Genomic DNA, 15,599 nt, shown 5'->3' with positions numbered 1-15,599 from the left:
CATTGATATTCCGTTCCAAAGAAGTTCAGTCTTTGGATAACATTCCACTCAGCTTGTATGTGAGTGAGAGGGACAAAAAGAAGGGGGGTTGACTCATTTCTTTGTGCTAAAATTATTTTTCAGTAGTTTACTACCAATGCTAATCATCACCTCTCTCAGGTTTGTAAATCTTACCCAGTTCTCTGAGCACCATTTCAGATGTCTTAAGATCCTGGAAGAAGCACTTCCAGAGACAGCAAGTTACTACCGCACTTGGCCATTGCTAGTCCTTTCCTCATCTCCAGAAGTGTACAAGGTTAAGCTTGGCAGATAGGCCTTTGATTTGCTGTCTGAAATGGCCTGGTGTTGGCCAGCTCTGTTCTGATATACAAGAAACAGGAAGAACCCAGCAATAGCAGTAATATTACACATTTTCCCAGCACATATTCTGTGCTATCAAATATAACTTTGGTCACAGGATGGGACTATAGTGCAGTTTCTCTCTTTATTCCACAGTTCTTTGGTTATGAGGCTATGTTTCTTGCTGTTGTCCTCCTTTATGAAGCAGATTTTGAGCCTATAAAGAGAAAACCTTAATTCAGATCACAAATAGCACGTTATTTTCAGTTCACTCTTTTCTAGAATAAAGGGTGAGCATCTAGAATTCTGACATTGTTTTCTGCCATATATATGTATTGCCTTAGTATGTGTGTATGTAAATGTCGATATATGCAATTATTATATAGTGAGAGAATCCTAAGTGAAGACCTTCCCTCCTAAAATGCAGTCAACTCTGCAGCCATGAAAAGACATGGTGTATCCCTATATACGGATAAAGTATGTCCATATTGGGTAAAAAACATGAAGAACGTATTACTTCTTTTTGTTATGAGTGTAATATGTGTATATGGGTATGGTGGGAAGAGGGAGTACGTTTATGATGGTGTGTTGGTGAGAAGCTGGGAGTGAATGTGTGAAGACAGGATTGTGAGAGGTGAGGAGAGTGCTTACCAGTGCCAAGCCTGTGGGAGTGGAGGAGGAAGTTATGAGTCGGGAAGAGGGGGAATGCAGACATGCTTGTGGAGGTAAGTTAAGGTCTGCAAATGTGTTGTGGGGGTCAAAGATATGATGTGTGTGTTGAGAGAAGAAAGGAAGATGGAGGAACAGACATGGGAAGTGAGGACATGAATGAGTGTACAGAAAAATATACCAATATAAAATACACCATATACCAATTATCAGCCTTTATAAATAAGTTTACCTTGTGATCATTACGCGGACCAGCTATAAATTTAAAGCCTTGTTACTATGGGAAAACTCCACTGAACTCTTACGTTCAATTAATCATTTCTGGATTTACTATAATTTCAAAAGATGGACAACTTCAGTCACTGAATCTCGAACCAAATAAACATGTTTTAAGTTGTATTTCTCTTTTATATCCTCTTGATATAAGTGACTGCTGTGATACTGAACCATCAATTTTATACAAGTTGATGAGTTATTATTCCTGCAGCTGAAAAAAGATTTAAAAGGGTTGAGGGGGTGAGATTTAAAAGGGGTAGGGGAAGCATTGCTAGATAACCTCCTAAACTCCATTTCAGGATTTTCTAACATTTTATAGTAAGTTAATATTTAGTTATGTCTATTTTGCCTTCAAACACTTGTCTGGTAGAAAATATGCAAAAACAATATATTGAAAGGTACTGCAACTTCAAATTACCTAGTATGATATAAAGCTTAAAGTAAAAGAACTGAGGTTCAGGGTTTTTTTCAGTGACATGGCAAAGTCTTCCTAAGAAGATCACAGAGCTTAATTACACTGGAATTTTTCATACATGTCAGAAAAACAAGACAACAGAATTTTTAAAATATTTTTATTAATAAACATGTATTTGATAACTTCAAATTTAGAACACTTAGAACCAACATGAACAAGGTAAACTACTCTTCAATGATAAAGATTTGAAATGGGGTAATAGATACTGAGCTGGTTCATATTAACCTCCCTGTTCTATTCCTATCTTGTTCAGTGAAAACTTGATTTACACAACTCTGTAAGTACAGTATTTCTAACACCTCATTTTGCAGCCTCAGAACACATCTCAATTAAACTGATCTAGATGTTTAAAGATGAAAAATGAGAAATTTGCACTGTAAAGTTGAATAATATCTAATTCACATTTCTCTCCATTAATATAAATCAGGAACAATTTACAGTAAACACAAAAACTAATCAAAATAGTAGTAATAACAACAGTTCACATTTTTACTCAACACTTCTTGTGTGAGCCAAGCCTTGCACTAAACTTCTGAATATGCAATTTCACATTCAGTTACCTCTGGAAAGTGTCACGAGTTCCCATGGTTTTCACAGCTGATGATGATGCCACGATGACAGCTTGCAGAACTGACAACTTGCACTGTCCAAGCCTTTCCCTGGCATTGTGGCTGACATGACTCACTTGTACTGCAGCAGGTCCGGTGCTCCCTTGCAAGCTTTTACCAATGTTAACGCGAATATGCCGGCCTGACTTACCCCAGAAAAACCACGCTAAGTCTTTACTACTAGGAAACATACCTGCAGGACAGCACAGAGACACGAAAAGCAGCTGTGATCTTTGCTTTTGAACTGTGGTGCTGGAGCTGTGATCTAGGTCTGCACTAAAGTCCGTTTTCTCGGGACTCAGAAGTGCCCCTCCAGGCCTATCTGCAAGAGGGCAGCTTCAGCCGCCTCCTCCTCTTCCTTGGCCTCCTCCTCACGGATCTGCACAAGCAACTGGAAGAGGTTAGGGGCCGGCCCTTCCGCAGCACCGGTCAGCCATAGCTGCCTTCGGATGGCTCCGCTGTGGTTGGCCCCCGCAATGACTTGTTCCAGGCGGGCTTGGTTCACGTTCTCTTTATCTATGGCTCCCTTCTCCACCACCTTCTGCAGCAGAGGCTCCAGACGAATGACATAAGCAGATAATTTTTCTCCCGGGTTCTGATAAGTGTTCAGAAATCTGACCTGCACATCCCTGGAGCTCTCCACGCTTCCAAACACCTGCTCAAGCGCCTTCAGGCATTCAGCGGTGGTAATATCTGGGTTGTTGGTCTTGAGGATGCGGATGACATCAGCGGCAGGGCCTCGAAGACTCTCCATCAACCGCCGCCTCTTTTCTATATCAGACACCTGCCACTCCTCAATGACCTCATTAGCGTGCTCCAGCCAGGGCTCAAATGTCTCCTCCCCAGGCCCCGGGATGTCCCTCCCCGAGAACAACGTCAGCTTCTTGTACCATATGGACTCTATTAGAGGCTTAATAACATTATCCAAAATATAGTTTAGCATCTCTGCTGGCATATCTCGGCCTGGGGCCGGAGCGGGGTTCTCAAACCCAAGGACACGGGCAACATCTTGCACAGTCCATCCCTCTCGGGCTAGGAAGAGATGCAACCTTTCTAGAAATTCAGCGTCGGAAGTAGGAGGCTTAAAGACTACTTTCCAGACCCCTCCTTTACCGGGCATCTCCCTGGGGATGGCAGCGTAATCCACAGTGCCACTGAGCTCTAACAAGGCTGCTTTGGCATTCTCTTCCCTCCAGAACATCCTCCCAAGCACTCGATAGTGCACCTGGGGCATCGCAGCCTGGAGGGTCTCTTCAATTTCAGCCTCATCACAGTTCACCGGGATCCCCCAGACCAGCAGGGCTCTCTGGGAATTCACATCCATCCCTCTACACCAGTCTTCCAACAGTGTCATCGCCATTTCCCCCAACTATCAAGGGCCCCTGATAGTTGGGTTATCAGGGGGTTAGATACGAGTTAAGACTGGCCCCTGCAATTTGCCCCTGGGAGTCAAGCTTCACGCAATCACAGTTGACAAAGGACACCAGAGTCCGCCTCTCGTCCTTTCACTGCCCCCACCAACGTCCGTCCTCGGAGCGAAGCTTGGGGGATGCTCAGTCACGCGCCCAACGCCATCTTGTGTCTCCGGTCGGCGTCCGCGGGCCCGGGCCCGCACCTGCAGGCAGGGTGTCGCGTCTCCGCGCAGAGGCCCGGAGGGAAGGCAGGCGGAGAAGGCAGGAGACGCCGCACTCTGAAGAAGCCGCCGGGGTGTGATCCCGGGGCGTGGCCGCCCGTTCTCCGCAGCCCAGGCGCCGGCCACTCGCCGCTGCCCCTCCTGGCATTAACCCGGCTTCCGCGGTCAGATCTCGGCCTTTAGGCGCGCGAGGAGCCGCTCCTCTGCAGACTGCGAACTGTGCCGCCCCTGCAGGGGGAGACTGTCCAGAGGTCGCAGCGAGGCCAGCTCAAGAGCGGCTTCTTCGCTGGCGCAGGTATAGCCGTCTGGGCGGCGAGGACAGTCGGATACCCTGAGCACCAGCAGCCGAGGCGCGGGAAGGAGGCGCAAGCGAGGCTAGAGGCGGCACCGGCGAAGGCAGGCCGCAGCGGCTGCGCGTGGGCTGCGGCGAGCTGACCCGGAGCGGCGTAGAGAAGCTGCCGGCCTCGCTGACCCGCCACCAGCCCAGGCGTTACTGCGGCAGCGAGGGGCGGGGCCGGCCGGCGAGTGGCTTTCGCCCCGCCCCCGCAGCCGACGCCGGCGCGAGCGCAGCCAAGGCAACGGCGGCCGGGAAGACTCCAGACCCAGGCGCTCCGGCTCCCTGCGGTTGCCATGGTGCCAGCAAGGGGCTCGCAGAGCGTTCTCTGATGCCGCATTTCCTTTTCCACACTTTCCAGATTTTTTTTTTCCTTTTTAAACAAAACACTGTGTTTAAAAGTTTAATATAATTCTGGAGTGAATTGAAGATGATATGAGTGTCAAGGAAGACTTAACTCACGTCGCTCCTTCAACCAGTCCAGTTCAGTTCAGTCGCTCATCAGTCATGTCCGACTCTTTGCGACCCCATAGACTGCAGCACGCCAGGTCTCCCTGTCCATCACTAAATCCCGGAGTTTGCTGTTCAAGAACAGTTGCAGTACCAGCCGATCGATCAAACTGTGAACCCTCCGCGAACTTCATCCCAGTAAGACTAAAACTCTGGAAGTGTGCAGTGTTCTCCTGTCAGATACTGAGTTGAGACTTTTTCTTCTAAACTTTCTATTAAGTAACCTTTGTAGCCAGGCAAACGCTAGTGTGTTATTTTCCCTGTCCTGGCATCATTGACAACAGGCTGATAAAACAGGATGCTTATGGCTCAAAAATTTCAAGTAATCCCTTGCAAGCAAACCAAGGCCAATTTACGTCAATCCCAGATGGTGAAAATCTCCCCTAAAGGACAAAGCATTCAACTATGAGTTTTTAAAACCTTATTTAATAAAAGGTTTAAAGATACAGAAGAACATTCAAAAGTAAATAAGTTACATAGGTACATTACAATCACATCAGCAAGATTTTCTTTAGTGTGTTAATTTTTTTTATATAAAAAGCACACAAAAAATAAAATCTTCAGTCTGGTCTATCACAACTGTACAGCAAAAGAGGTAATATTTATATATATGTACACTATTTTAATATGTAACAGTCTTTTTAAAAAAGGGTGCCACAGGCAGCAAACACACAGAAGGCAGTGTCTGATTTTTTTTTCAAAATAAAAGGAATATACTTATTTATATGCTATTAAAATATTTGTACAATAATTACAGACTGTCAAGGCTGTTCCTGTGCTCTGTCCCCTCCAACAAGGCCTTCGACTGAGAGACAAATAAGGAAAAGGTGAAACAGCTGCAAATTGTTAGAGGCAAATATTAACACAGCAAAAATATGGGGAGGACATATAATTGTTTTATAAAAATATGCATACTTCCTGTAAACCTAAGAAGTTAGGCTTGCCAGTCTGGTAATAAATACCATCCAAGAAAAGTGAGCCTCAGTAAAAACATTTAAATAGCTGAGGCTTGAATATGTGTTGTATTCCTCCTTCATCTTAACATCTGGCACATGAGAAGAAAGAGGTTAGGTCACTGAGGCAGTTAAATATATGGGATCCCTTTAGACATAAGCAGCACACGACCTCTGTGCCAGGGTGGAAGTGGGCAGCAGAAAGGGTGGGTGTGTACCTTAGCTGTGAGGGAGGCGGCTGAAGGCATGGAGGACAGTGCTGAAGCACTGTCTCCGTGGGTGGGTAAGAGACCTCAGAGATGGTCTGGAACACAGGCACTAGGTTAGTTTCATGCCCTTAGCTGCGTGTAGGTGGAGGCTGAGAGATGGATATGTGAGATGGTGTGGGGAAAACCTTATAAAGCTGAAGGTGTTTATCATTTAACTTCTTAAAGCAAAGAGTTTTGAGTAGAGGAAAAAAAAATCAAGCCAAACATGTTCACAGGGAGAAAGCACCATAAAGGATATACCTATGCCAGCTTCTATGGCTGCACCTACTTTATGGCAGGTCACGAGCCACAACTGCATCTGTTCGCTAAACATTTCACCTTTTACACTGCGTTCTAGATATAAATTCATTCTGGAACATAAACCCTTCTAAAATACGATGTTGGGTGGGGTTAACACAGAGAGGTACCATCTTGATTTTCTCCATCTATATTCACCTGCTTTTGTCTCTGTGAGCTTAGAAGAGGAAAATCACTGCAGACAAAGGAGGATTCTGTTACCACATGTCCAAAAAGTGGCCTGAAACTAAATGTGGTTTAAATAGAAAAAAAAACCTTGGGGAACGTAAGTAGCACTTTGGGGCAAAGCTGCGAAGGCACTCATATTACACAAGTGATTTAGAAAAGAGCCTAAATTTGCTACCTTCCTGTTTTGGGAGGGTATAGGAGATTTTTGCAATCTTGGGCTGTTGAGCGTGTAGAAACCTATGGAAGAAACTTACTGGGAAGTGAGAGGTCTAGGTAGTCATCAGGAGATGAGGAGGAAGGAGAATTTTGTTACTCCCAGAGCTGGGCTCCTGTATAACCATATTAATACAGAAATGAATGCAAAAACAAAAAACAAAACCCAAAACCTGATAGTGCATAGTTTAGAACAAAACTCCCCACTCCCAGCTACCAATATGATGCCTTTAGGCTATCTCAGAAGAATAGCAGAATGAATACTTTTTGGCTCCTTCCTAACATGTAGACCTGTCATATACTTGCATTCACTTGGAACTTCTTACACAACTAAAGTTGAATAGAAAGATCAGAAAAATAACTCAGCCCTCTTATGGGACTGGCAAGTGAAGGGGCCTCCTGAATCTTCTAGCCCTTTCACTTTAGTGACTCCATGCCAAATATGGCTTATTCAAGCCAGAAACAAAACCAGAATTCTGGCTTCCAGCCAATCCCCTCAGGCAACTTGAATGTTCAGCAGGGAGAAGAGGCAGCAATAAGAACTGCCTTTGATCTCCCTTCACCCTGCTAGTCTGTGGTTTGGTGACACCTTCCACCTGCTTTCAGTGCTACTATCATTCCTATTGGCAAAACTTCCAGAGCAACGGGCAAGGGACTTTAGGGTCTTGGAAATAGGAGGTTGGGGGGGGGCGGTGCCAAGAAGGTGCCTTGTTTTGGGATAAATGCACTTGGGCCTCTGGAAAGAAGGAAGCCCCTGGTCCCTGAGAGGATGTTAAAAATTAAATATTAAGAATAAATAAATAGCTCCCAAATGATACAAGTCAAGGAATGAAGGCTCCTGTCCAATCTGGCTAGGAGACCTCCCCCTCCCAGGGAAGGATCCAGAAATCTCCAGCATGCACGACTGAGGGCTGAGCTGTGTATATCAGCTAGACCAGGTAGGGGGGGGTTAAGGTGGCAGCTGCCAAGGGCAGGACAAAGGCAAGCAGGGAACTTGCACCAAGGAGGAGCAGGCTGGGCCTAGGCTAAGCTCCCTTAGCAGCCTCTAGGGCCTAAAGGTATTTGGCAAAATGGGGGAAAACCAGAAAAGCCAAGGCCCATCAGAAGCTCCCTCAGGCCTAGCCCTGGAGCAACTCTGCAAATTCCATCCCGTGCAGTCCCTTCCCTTCAGCAGGCTGAGAGCATGCAAGGAGCACTGGCTCCTTGCCCAAACATCCGAGAAAATCTTCCCGCCTCGGCAGGCTGACAGGAATGGGTACCAGTCCTGGTCTCTCTCCCTGCCTCCCGCCCCGTTCTAGCAGCCTCCCTCCCGGGGAGGAGATGGCCTCTCTAAGGACACAGTTACCGGAGCAGCACGGCCTGAACATTGTCGTGCAGGAGCCGGCACAAGGCCCAGGCTTAGCTCCCTCTCGGAGATGGCCACCACACTCCTTCCCAGGGAATCCTTTCTGGGACTTGGGGCGGGCAGGGCCTGGGCAGGTCCCCTGGGGCGGGGGAGATGAATGCTGCCAAGGGGGCGCACTTGTGCTTTGCTCTCCATGGTGACCGACGGGAGCAGGGGGAACAAAGACTGAAGCGGCTGCGTGGCGGGTGGAGGTCCGTGAGAGGCAAAGATCGATCCTGGCGCTGGGGCCCCTCCCCAGGGGCAGCCCCGGCGAGCAGGGACTCTCCTAGTTCCTGGAAAGCGGGGAGGAAAACTTCCGACAGACCAAATGCAAGAGAACTGGATCCTACAGCCCTTTACACTGCTCCTGCGGCCTTTATAAATAAAAAGGGCCGTTTATTGAATTGTCGTATTCGTTTTGCAGAGACAAGTCCGCGCGATCTCTCCCTCCGCAGGCTCGGGAGCTCCAGGCGTCAGCCTCTCTCGCCTGCACCGCTCTCCTCCCGCAGGGCCGGCTGATGCGGGGAGGCGGCCGCAGTAGCTGCAGCGGCCGCGGCCTCTTTCTCCTTCTGCCTCAGGGCAGCTGCCTTCTTCTCCTGCTCCGCGTGGCTCTTCATGTGGGCGCTGCGACTCTTCACCTTGAAAAACACCCTGTAGCCGAACAGGAGGGGCTCCAGTCAGAGGTCTGTCTCCCCCCCTCTGGGACCATCGGGCTAGAGTACTTGCACGTGTCTGTGTGTGTCTGTGTGTCTGCCTGTCTGCGTCTGCAGTCGGCTCCCCGGCCCTTCTGGCTTGCCAGGAGCCACTTGGCCTAGCCCCACCTCCAACAAAGAGACCGACTGGCTCCCGATTCAGTGCCATCATTCCTCTTCGGAAAGCTGCCAGGGGACGTCACTGCCCTGGAAACCCCCTGAGCCAATCAGGAGACGAGGCGCAAGCTGTGACTCCTCCTACTTCTCCCTAGGAATGGCCGCCTACCCCTCCCCCAACCGCAGCCAACCCGCCAGGTACCGGTGGAGACCATGTACCAGTGGAGACCGGGCCTGCCGTCTTACCTGCCACATTTTTTACAAGGGAAAGTGTTCTCCTGATTCTGGGTCTTATTAAAAGTCTCTGTTTTTTTCTTCTTCTCCGAAAAAGGTAGTGCCCTTCGTGACTTTCCTGGACCCTCCCTTGGCTTCTCTGAGGCCTGGCCACCCGCAGATCCCGGGGCGTTGGACTCGTGGCTTCGGAGGATGAGGATGTCATTGGCCTGGAGAGGGTCAAATAAGGAGAGGTGAGAGATTTAGGGAAATGAGAACCCCAAATTCTGGAACATCAGCAAATAGCAGGCTCATAAAGATCACGTACTCCTGCCGAATGGTCCCCTAGCATCCTCTTGAATCTTTCCAGTGACAAGGCACTCACTGCCTTTTTGGAAGCTCAATCCACTTTGACTAGCTCCGTTTTTACAAATTGCTGGTACAGTAATTTGGTGGGACAGCCCTAGATCTATAAGATAGGACTTCCTGATGCATCTGATGGGGGTCTTGCTTAATGACATGGCTTCATATTTTCAGTATTTCATCTGTGACATTATTCCATAAATGATCTTCAAATCTATGTAACATGCCAGGTCACTCAGAGGGTATAGAGGGGACAGAAGGCCCTGCCACCAGAGAACTCAGTCTGAAGGGACAGACACACAGGCAGCTAGCTCATGACAATAGAGGCCACCATGGGAAATGCCAAGCAGATAACAGAGAGCACAGGACAGACACCTGGTGAAGACCTGGAGAGGTGCTGCTCAGGGTATGCGACCATGGACCTTGGGATACGGGAGACCCAGATGGCCATTAGAAGTCCACACGTGCATGCACTGGATCAAACCCCATAGGAAAGCATTCATAAAAGTTCAGCAGAACTCAGTGGAGTGTATATACAGAGAACAGCTCTTAGAGGAGTGCTACCAAGGCTCAGAAGGGAGCAAACCACTGTGTCTACAGTTTGGGAGCGGGGTTCCCTGCAAGTGTGTAAGTATACAAGTTAAACTAACAAAGACTCTCATACTAGTTTGCCAGCAGAGCCTTCCCATGGGTCTGTCTCTTGGGGGGGCCCTCTCTCTGTCTCTTGGGGGGCCAGGAACAACTCTGGCCAGTGGGTCTTGCTTCTCAGCCTATGATGTTGTGGACAAAACACTGTACTAGGAGGACCTGGGGTGGGACCTCAGGCAAGTCACTTAGCATCTCTGAACCCAGTTTCCTCCATCTGCAAGGTGGGCGTCAACACAGTATGGGGTTATTATGAGGAATGAATGAGATGATGAACAGGAAAGCACTTTGCAGACATGAATGGGGCACCATTATTGTTATTCTCATTGTCTCAGCTCCATTTCAGATACTTCTGTCAAGGACGCAGCTCTCTTAGGGGGAGCCCTGTTTGAATTATAAGTCAGGAGTGCTTCCCAACCCTCCCACACACCTTCTGGATTTTCACAAAGCCTCTTTCCTCTGTGTCTCAGATACAGAAGCAGAATAGTGTAAAATTAGTAGCAGATTCTGGAGTCAGGCTGCCTACTAGCTATCTTATTTTGGGCCTCAATCTCCTCATCTGTAAAATGGGAATGATGACAGTACCTACTACCTGGGTTTATGAGGATTAAATGAGTTAACAGCATAAAATAGTACACTTCCTGCCACGATGATGACAATCATCATCATGTTCCTATTCTTCCCTCCCTCCCACACCCCCCAGGCCCAGCTCCAGCCGTCCTCCTTGGTCCTGGGTTCCCCCAGGGAAGGCCACACTTACCGACTCATTGGCCTGTAGTGTCTGTGTGGCTTTGACAGCTGCTGCCCGCCGGCTTCGCTCTCGCCCCTCTTCCTGCTCCCCCTTGTCCTGGGTCTCTGGCATCTCCTCCTCCCCCTCCTTTCTGGTCTCCTTTTCTTCCTTCTTGGGCTCTAGCCTCTCTTCATTTGGGGACTCTCTTCTGGGAGGAGGCACCCTTGGGAACTTCTGGGAAGTCTATGGGGGACGAGAACAGGGCAGTGAGCCCACAGTGCGGTCAAACAGTCATATACACTAATTCTGATCCAGCAAGGGGCTCACCAGCCCCGGCTAGTCCTGCCTGCCTTGCTTGGCCCAGCACAGCCTCCTGTGCTATGACCCTGCACCCTTCCACAGCTAGTCTGCCTGTACGAGGAGAGGCTTGAGGGCCTGGGAGCCCTCAGAATGAGACCAAGCACTTGAGGTGGGGCTGGAGCATGGAGGGAACCTGCCCGTTTCGCCCCACAGGCCACCTGTCTTCTTGGGTATATCCAAGACGGATTCTTGGGGTAGGGTGGCCTGGTGGGGCCAGGCAGCTGCTTTGAGCTCCATTCTAAACTATCTCTGTAATGTTTTCTATCTCTCTGCCCTCTTCCCATCTGCAAAAATGGGAACTAAATCACTCCCTGTCTTAAGGCAGCATGTCACCAAGTGTGGACTTGTGACCCCAAGATGATAGATATTAGGTGGACACACGGACACAGGACTAAATAACATTCTCTTTTCACAGAATTGAATAACATTCTCTTTTCAGTTCTCTTTCAACCCCGATTATGTCAAGGACAAAGCCTCAAATTGGCGTTAATGTGTCCTTTATACTTCTTTAGACTTAACAAGGAGAGGTCATGCCTCATCTCAGAGGTTTGGCAGGTGGTAACACCTGGCCAGAATGTCATAACATTGTTTGGTTTTCATATATATAAATATTTTTACCAGTATCTTCTGTGACAAAGAGCACTGGTTTTCTATTTATGATTGTGATATAAAGCTTCCCTTTGGAGTTGATTTAAGAAAAATAAGTAATAGCACAAGTGGTGTGTGGACATGACAAAAGTATTAATGGTGACCTGTGGCAGGATGCAGAGATAGCAGAATTCATAAAGGCGACACAGGAATGATAAAAGTTGAGGGAACGGTGTTAGAAGTCTGCTATGAGAGGACAACAAACTGATGCTGGCACGAACACTGTGGGCGACATCCCCAGTGTTCTGCATCAACATGGTGTATCATTACAATGACACTGGCAGGTAGAGAGGGCAATCCAAAGGGCCAGGACCAGGGCCTAGGACATCAACTCCCTGGGCTGTCAGGGGCACTGCCTTCCTCTCTCTCCCCTCCAGGGAGTCCTGGAGAGCTTGGGCTCAGGCTCCCAGCTCAGCCTAAGCAGCTGAAGCTAGGAAGGGAGTCACCTTAATATCCACTTCCACCTCTTCCTGGGCTGACTTTTCATCACTCGTATCCACATCCCCGAAGGTCAGCGTCCCATTGCGGCCAATCTTCACCTGCTTCTTGTAGGTGTAGTAGAACTCCACACACTGGGCCACGGTCTTGGTCTGGATCTGGTTTGAAGCCAAAACTGAGGTCAGAGTTCCCGGTTCAGCTCACCTGCCTGGTGGCGCTACAGCCTTTCTCATTCCTACATGGCCCCCTTTAACTTTAGTAAACACTAAATCCAGTAAACCCAGGAAATACAAGCATGTCTCCAATGTCTGCTGTGCACAAACCACTGACCAGGTGAATTAACCAACACTTTACCATTTTTTTTACGTAAAGCTAAAAAAGGACAAGATGGAGCCACTGGGGAGATTTGAATACGGATTACGTATTAGAGAGTATTATTATGTCAGTTTAAATTTCTTGGGTGTGATAATGGTACTTTGGTTTTGCAGGAGAATACCTTTGTTTCAGGAAATATTTAGGTCATGCTGTAACTTTTAATGATCAGTTAAAACAGAGAACACATGTGTATGTGAGTTTATCTATGGACACAGAGAGAGAACAAGTGTAGCAAATGTTAACAACTGGTAAATCTGACAGATATATGGCTGGTCATCATACTGTTCTTTCCATTTTTCTGTAAGCTTGAGATTTCTCAAAATATAAAGTTAAAGGGGAAAAAGTCTGGGCACCATTCACATTCAAAGCCAGGCTAGGCCCAGTAACACGGACTCTCTACATTAATCCAGGCATACAATTTCATTCTTCTTCAGGGAGCAGTGGAAACAGAACTGTCAAACTCCCTGATGTCGGGGAGGAACTCGGGGGAGACTAACACGAAAGCCCTGGAAAACCTGCAGAGGAAGCAGGAGGTTGTCCTGTTCTAACGCTGCCACTGGATGGCTGTGTGGCCTGAGGCAAGTCTCTTGGTAGGTAGTGAGTGGGGTGAGACCAAATGATCCTCCCAAGCTCTAAAACCCCAGCCCTCCTGTTTCACAAATCCCTTCGGCCACTGGGTTTGGCTTCTGGACTACTTCCCCCACCCCCGTCACCCAGAGCAGAGTGTTTTCTCTTGATTCTCCCCTTTCTCCCCAGGCTTTCAGACAGCTCGGCCAGTTGCTGGGCTGCACTGGGAACTGGGGGGTTCTGCTCACAGAGCCCAAGGGGTCAGTGAGGGCCCTCTTGCATAAGCAGCGAAAAGACATGACTCATCTCCCAGGAACAGGCAAGTCACAGATTCATTAATTAGATCCTGTTTACACTTTTACTATCTCTGATCATCTGTCTGCCTCCCTAATGGTCTGTTCTTTTCATTAAGGCATTAGGGGCGCCTCAGTCAGCTTCCCAGGCATGCCTTTCCCAGCAATACTGCCCAGTCAGGGAGCCCAGCAAACGACTGTCCTCACGATAGGGCCCTTGGGGGAGAACTCGTCAGCACTTGGTCCAGGCCCCAGGGCGTCCCTGGCACAACCTACAATCCCAAGAGGAAAGAGCACACTCTGGGAAGCAGTCTTTCCTCAGCTGTCTCAGGCTTTGTGACACAGAGCTGGTGGGAAGGCGCAAGTCCTCAAATTAGCAGAACACTCTCCCCAAAGAACACGGGGTGGGGAGGACAAGAGAAATCTGGAAAAATTAGGCCCGGGTCGCCTCTAGTCCGTCAGCTGAGTTCCTGGAAGGAAGCCTGTGGCCGCCCCAGCCTGGCAGGAAGTGGGCAGAGGCCCCCCAGTCACTTGGCACTCTCAGTGCCCCTGCTCTCAGGGTGACCTCTCCTCCCACATACTAACTGCGGCCTTTGAAGTACTCCAGCGCCTCAGGACGGCTCTCCTCTGCCTGCAGCCCTCCTCCTCTTCCTCTTTCCCCTTAGGCAAGTCACTATTTTAAGTTTGGTGCTACTGGGTCTGGTGCCCACCGAGGCCACTCTGCAGTGAGACTTCAGGGTATGGCTACACTACCCTAAGATGAGGGAAGGGGCTTGGAACCAAGGGGGAGAAAAGGCCTGATCATATGCCTTCTTGTTTGTTTAAAAAAATGTCTCTAAAGCTACTAAGTGGCATTGACCTAACTGTTTTTTAAGAGGGCTTGGGAAGTAATTGCAGGCTGCTCCTCCCCCAGCAGATGGTGGTGGTGGTTTAGTCACTAAGTCGTGTCCGACTCCTGTGACCCCATGGACTGTAGCCTGCCAAGCTCCTCTGTCCATGGGGATTCTCCAGGCAAGAATACTGGAGTGGGTTGCCATTTCCTTCTCCAGGGGATCTTCCCACCCAGGGATCGAATCCTGGTCTCCTGCATTGCAGGCAGATTCTTTAGCAGAGGGAGCCCCCAAATCCTGCAGGAGGCTCCTGCCCTTCTCTTGCCCCTGAAACAGAGCCCCAGCTCACCAGTTTCTGCACCAGAAAGAAATCCTTCTTGTAGATGGCAATGCCTTTGTTGAACAGCTTCCTCTCAGCCATCTTCCACTGGTCGGAGCCTGTAGGGCAAGGAGGAAGCCGCGGTAGGAGGGTGGGGTGGGCCTGGGAGCACTGCGGGGGGCTGTTCTGAGCAGCGGGAAAGCATGAGATCGTCCACCCACCGTCTCTGCAGGTACTTAGAGCTGGCTGCACGTCCTGCTTCTGTCACTTACTAGCCATGCTGCTTAGCCTCTGAGCCTCACTTTCCCCACTTGTGAAAGTGTGAAATGGGATCTAATAATAGAAGCCACCTCACAGCCAGTGTGTGGTGCAAACTGAGTAAAACCACGCACACAGAAGCCTAGGTGCTCTGCCTGGCACAGACAGGATGCACCAACCACCAGATGGGGCTCAATACCAGCGGCTACTATTGGTTATGCCACTTGGTTAATGTCCTTCTGAAAGCACAGTGCCCACTATAAGACATGGCAGTCCCCGGGCTCCTACTCCTGACACCCACACCTCCTGGGCTTTTTTGCCTGAATGGGCTCCCACATGCTCGAGCCCTTCTCCCTTCTTCTGCAGGGCACAGGAAGCCCCTTGAGAGCCACTCCAGCTCTGGGGTTCCCTCACACTGGATTTTGGCTTATTTGCCCCCCCTACCTCTCCACCCCCGCCCCACCCCGGGTTGTGACTCAGCACTGAGCCCCACTGATGCTGGAGGCCCCCGGCCCACCCCGCCAGCCCACCTGTGTAGTGATAAGTTGCCAGCGGGTGGTTTTGGGGCCGCAGGGGCTTCTTCAGTAGCAGCTTATTCAGCGTTTCCTGAAAGGAAAGTGAGG

At 49.1% G+C, this 15,599-nt stretch overlaps 2 protein-coding genes across 4 annotated transcripts in view; both read right to left on the bottom strand.

Moving 5' to 3' along the window:
* Window positions 1–1,839: 1,839 nt before the first annotated feature.
* PNMA1 (PNMA family member 1) lies at window positions 1,840–4,506 on the bottom strand. The gene has a single exon (XM_055436974.2). It carries the CDS (start codon window positions 3,725–3,727, stop codon window positions 2,666–2,668), a length of 1,062 nt encoding a protein of 353 aa, XP_055292949.1. The 5' UTR covers window positions 3,728–4,506; the 3' UTR covers window positions 1,840–2,665.
* A 747-nt stretch (window positions 4,507–5,253) lies between these two features.
* The window catches only part of MIDEAS (mitotic deacetylase associated SANT domain protein), a 69,001-nt gene continuing 58,655 nt past the window's right edge, over window positions 5,254–15,599 (bottom strand). For 2 of the 3 annotated variants that reach the window (XM_055436481.2, XM_055436480.2), the window contains exons 8-13: window positions 15,507–15,582; window positions 14,749–14,837; window positions 12,343–12,492; window positions 10,919–11,131; window positions 9,184–9,380; window positions 5,255–8,779 (exon numbers count right to left, since the gene is read on the bottom strand). In XM_055436481.2, coding sequence (XP_055292456.1) covers window positions 8,602–8,779; window positions 9,184–9,380; window positions 10,919–11,131; window positions 12,343–12,492; window positions 14,749–14,837; window positions 15,507–15,582 — 903 coding nt within the window. In that variant the 3' untranslated portion in view covers window positions 5,255–8,601. Of the gene's footprint in view, window positions 8,780–9,183; window positions 9,381–10,918; window positions 11,132–12,342; window positions 12,493–14,748; window positions 14,838–15,506; window positions 15,583–15,599 lie in introns of all 3 variants that reach the window. The other variant, XM_055436482.2, reaches the window with a different exon arrangement.

The sequence above is a fragment of the Moschus berezovskii genome, chromosome 9 (genome assembly GCF_049115385.1).
Source record: "Moschus berezovskii isolate FMDL1 chromosome 9, NW_MosBer_1.0, whole genome shotgun sequence".
Lineage (NCBI taxonomy): Eukaryota > Metazoa > Chordata > Mammalia > Artiodactyla > Moschidae > Moschus > Moschus berezovskii.
Note: the sequence above shows the minus strand (reverse complement) of the source record. Positions and strands in the feature narration are given on the sequence as shown.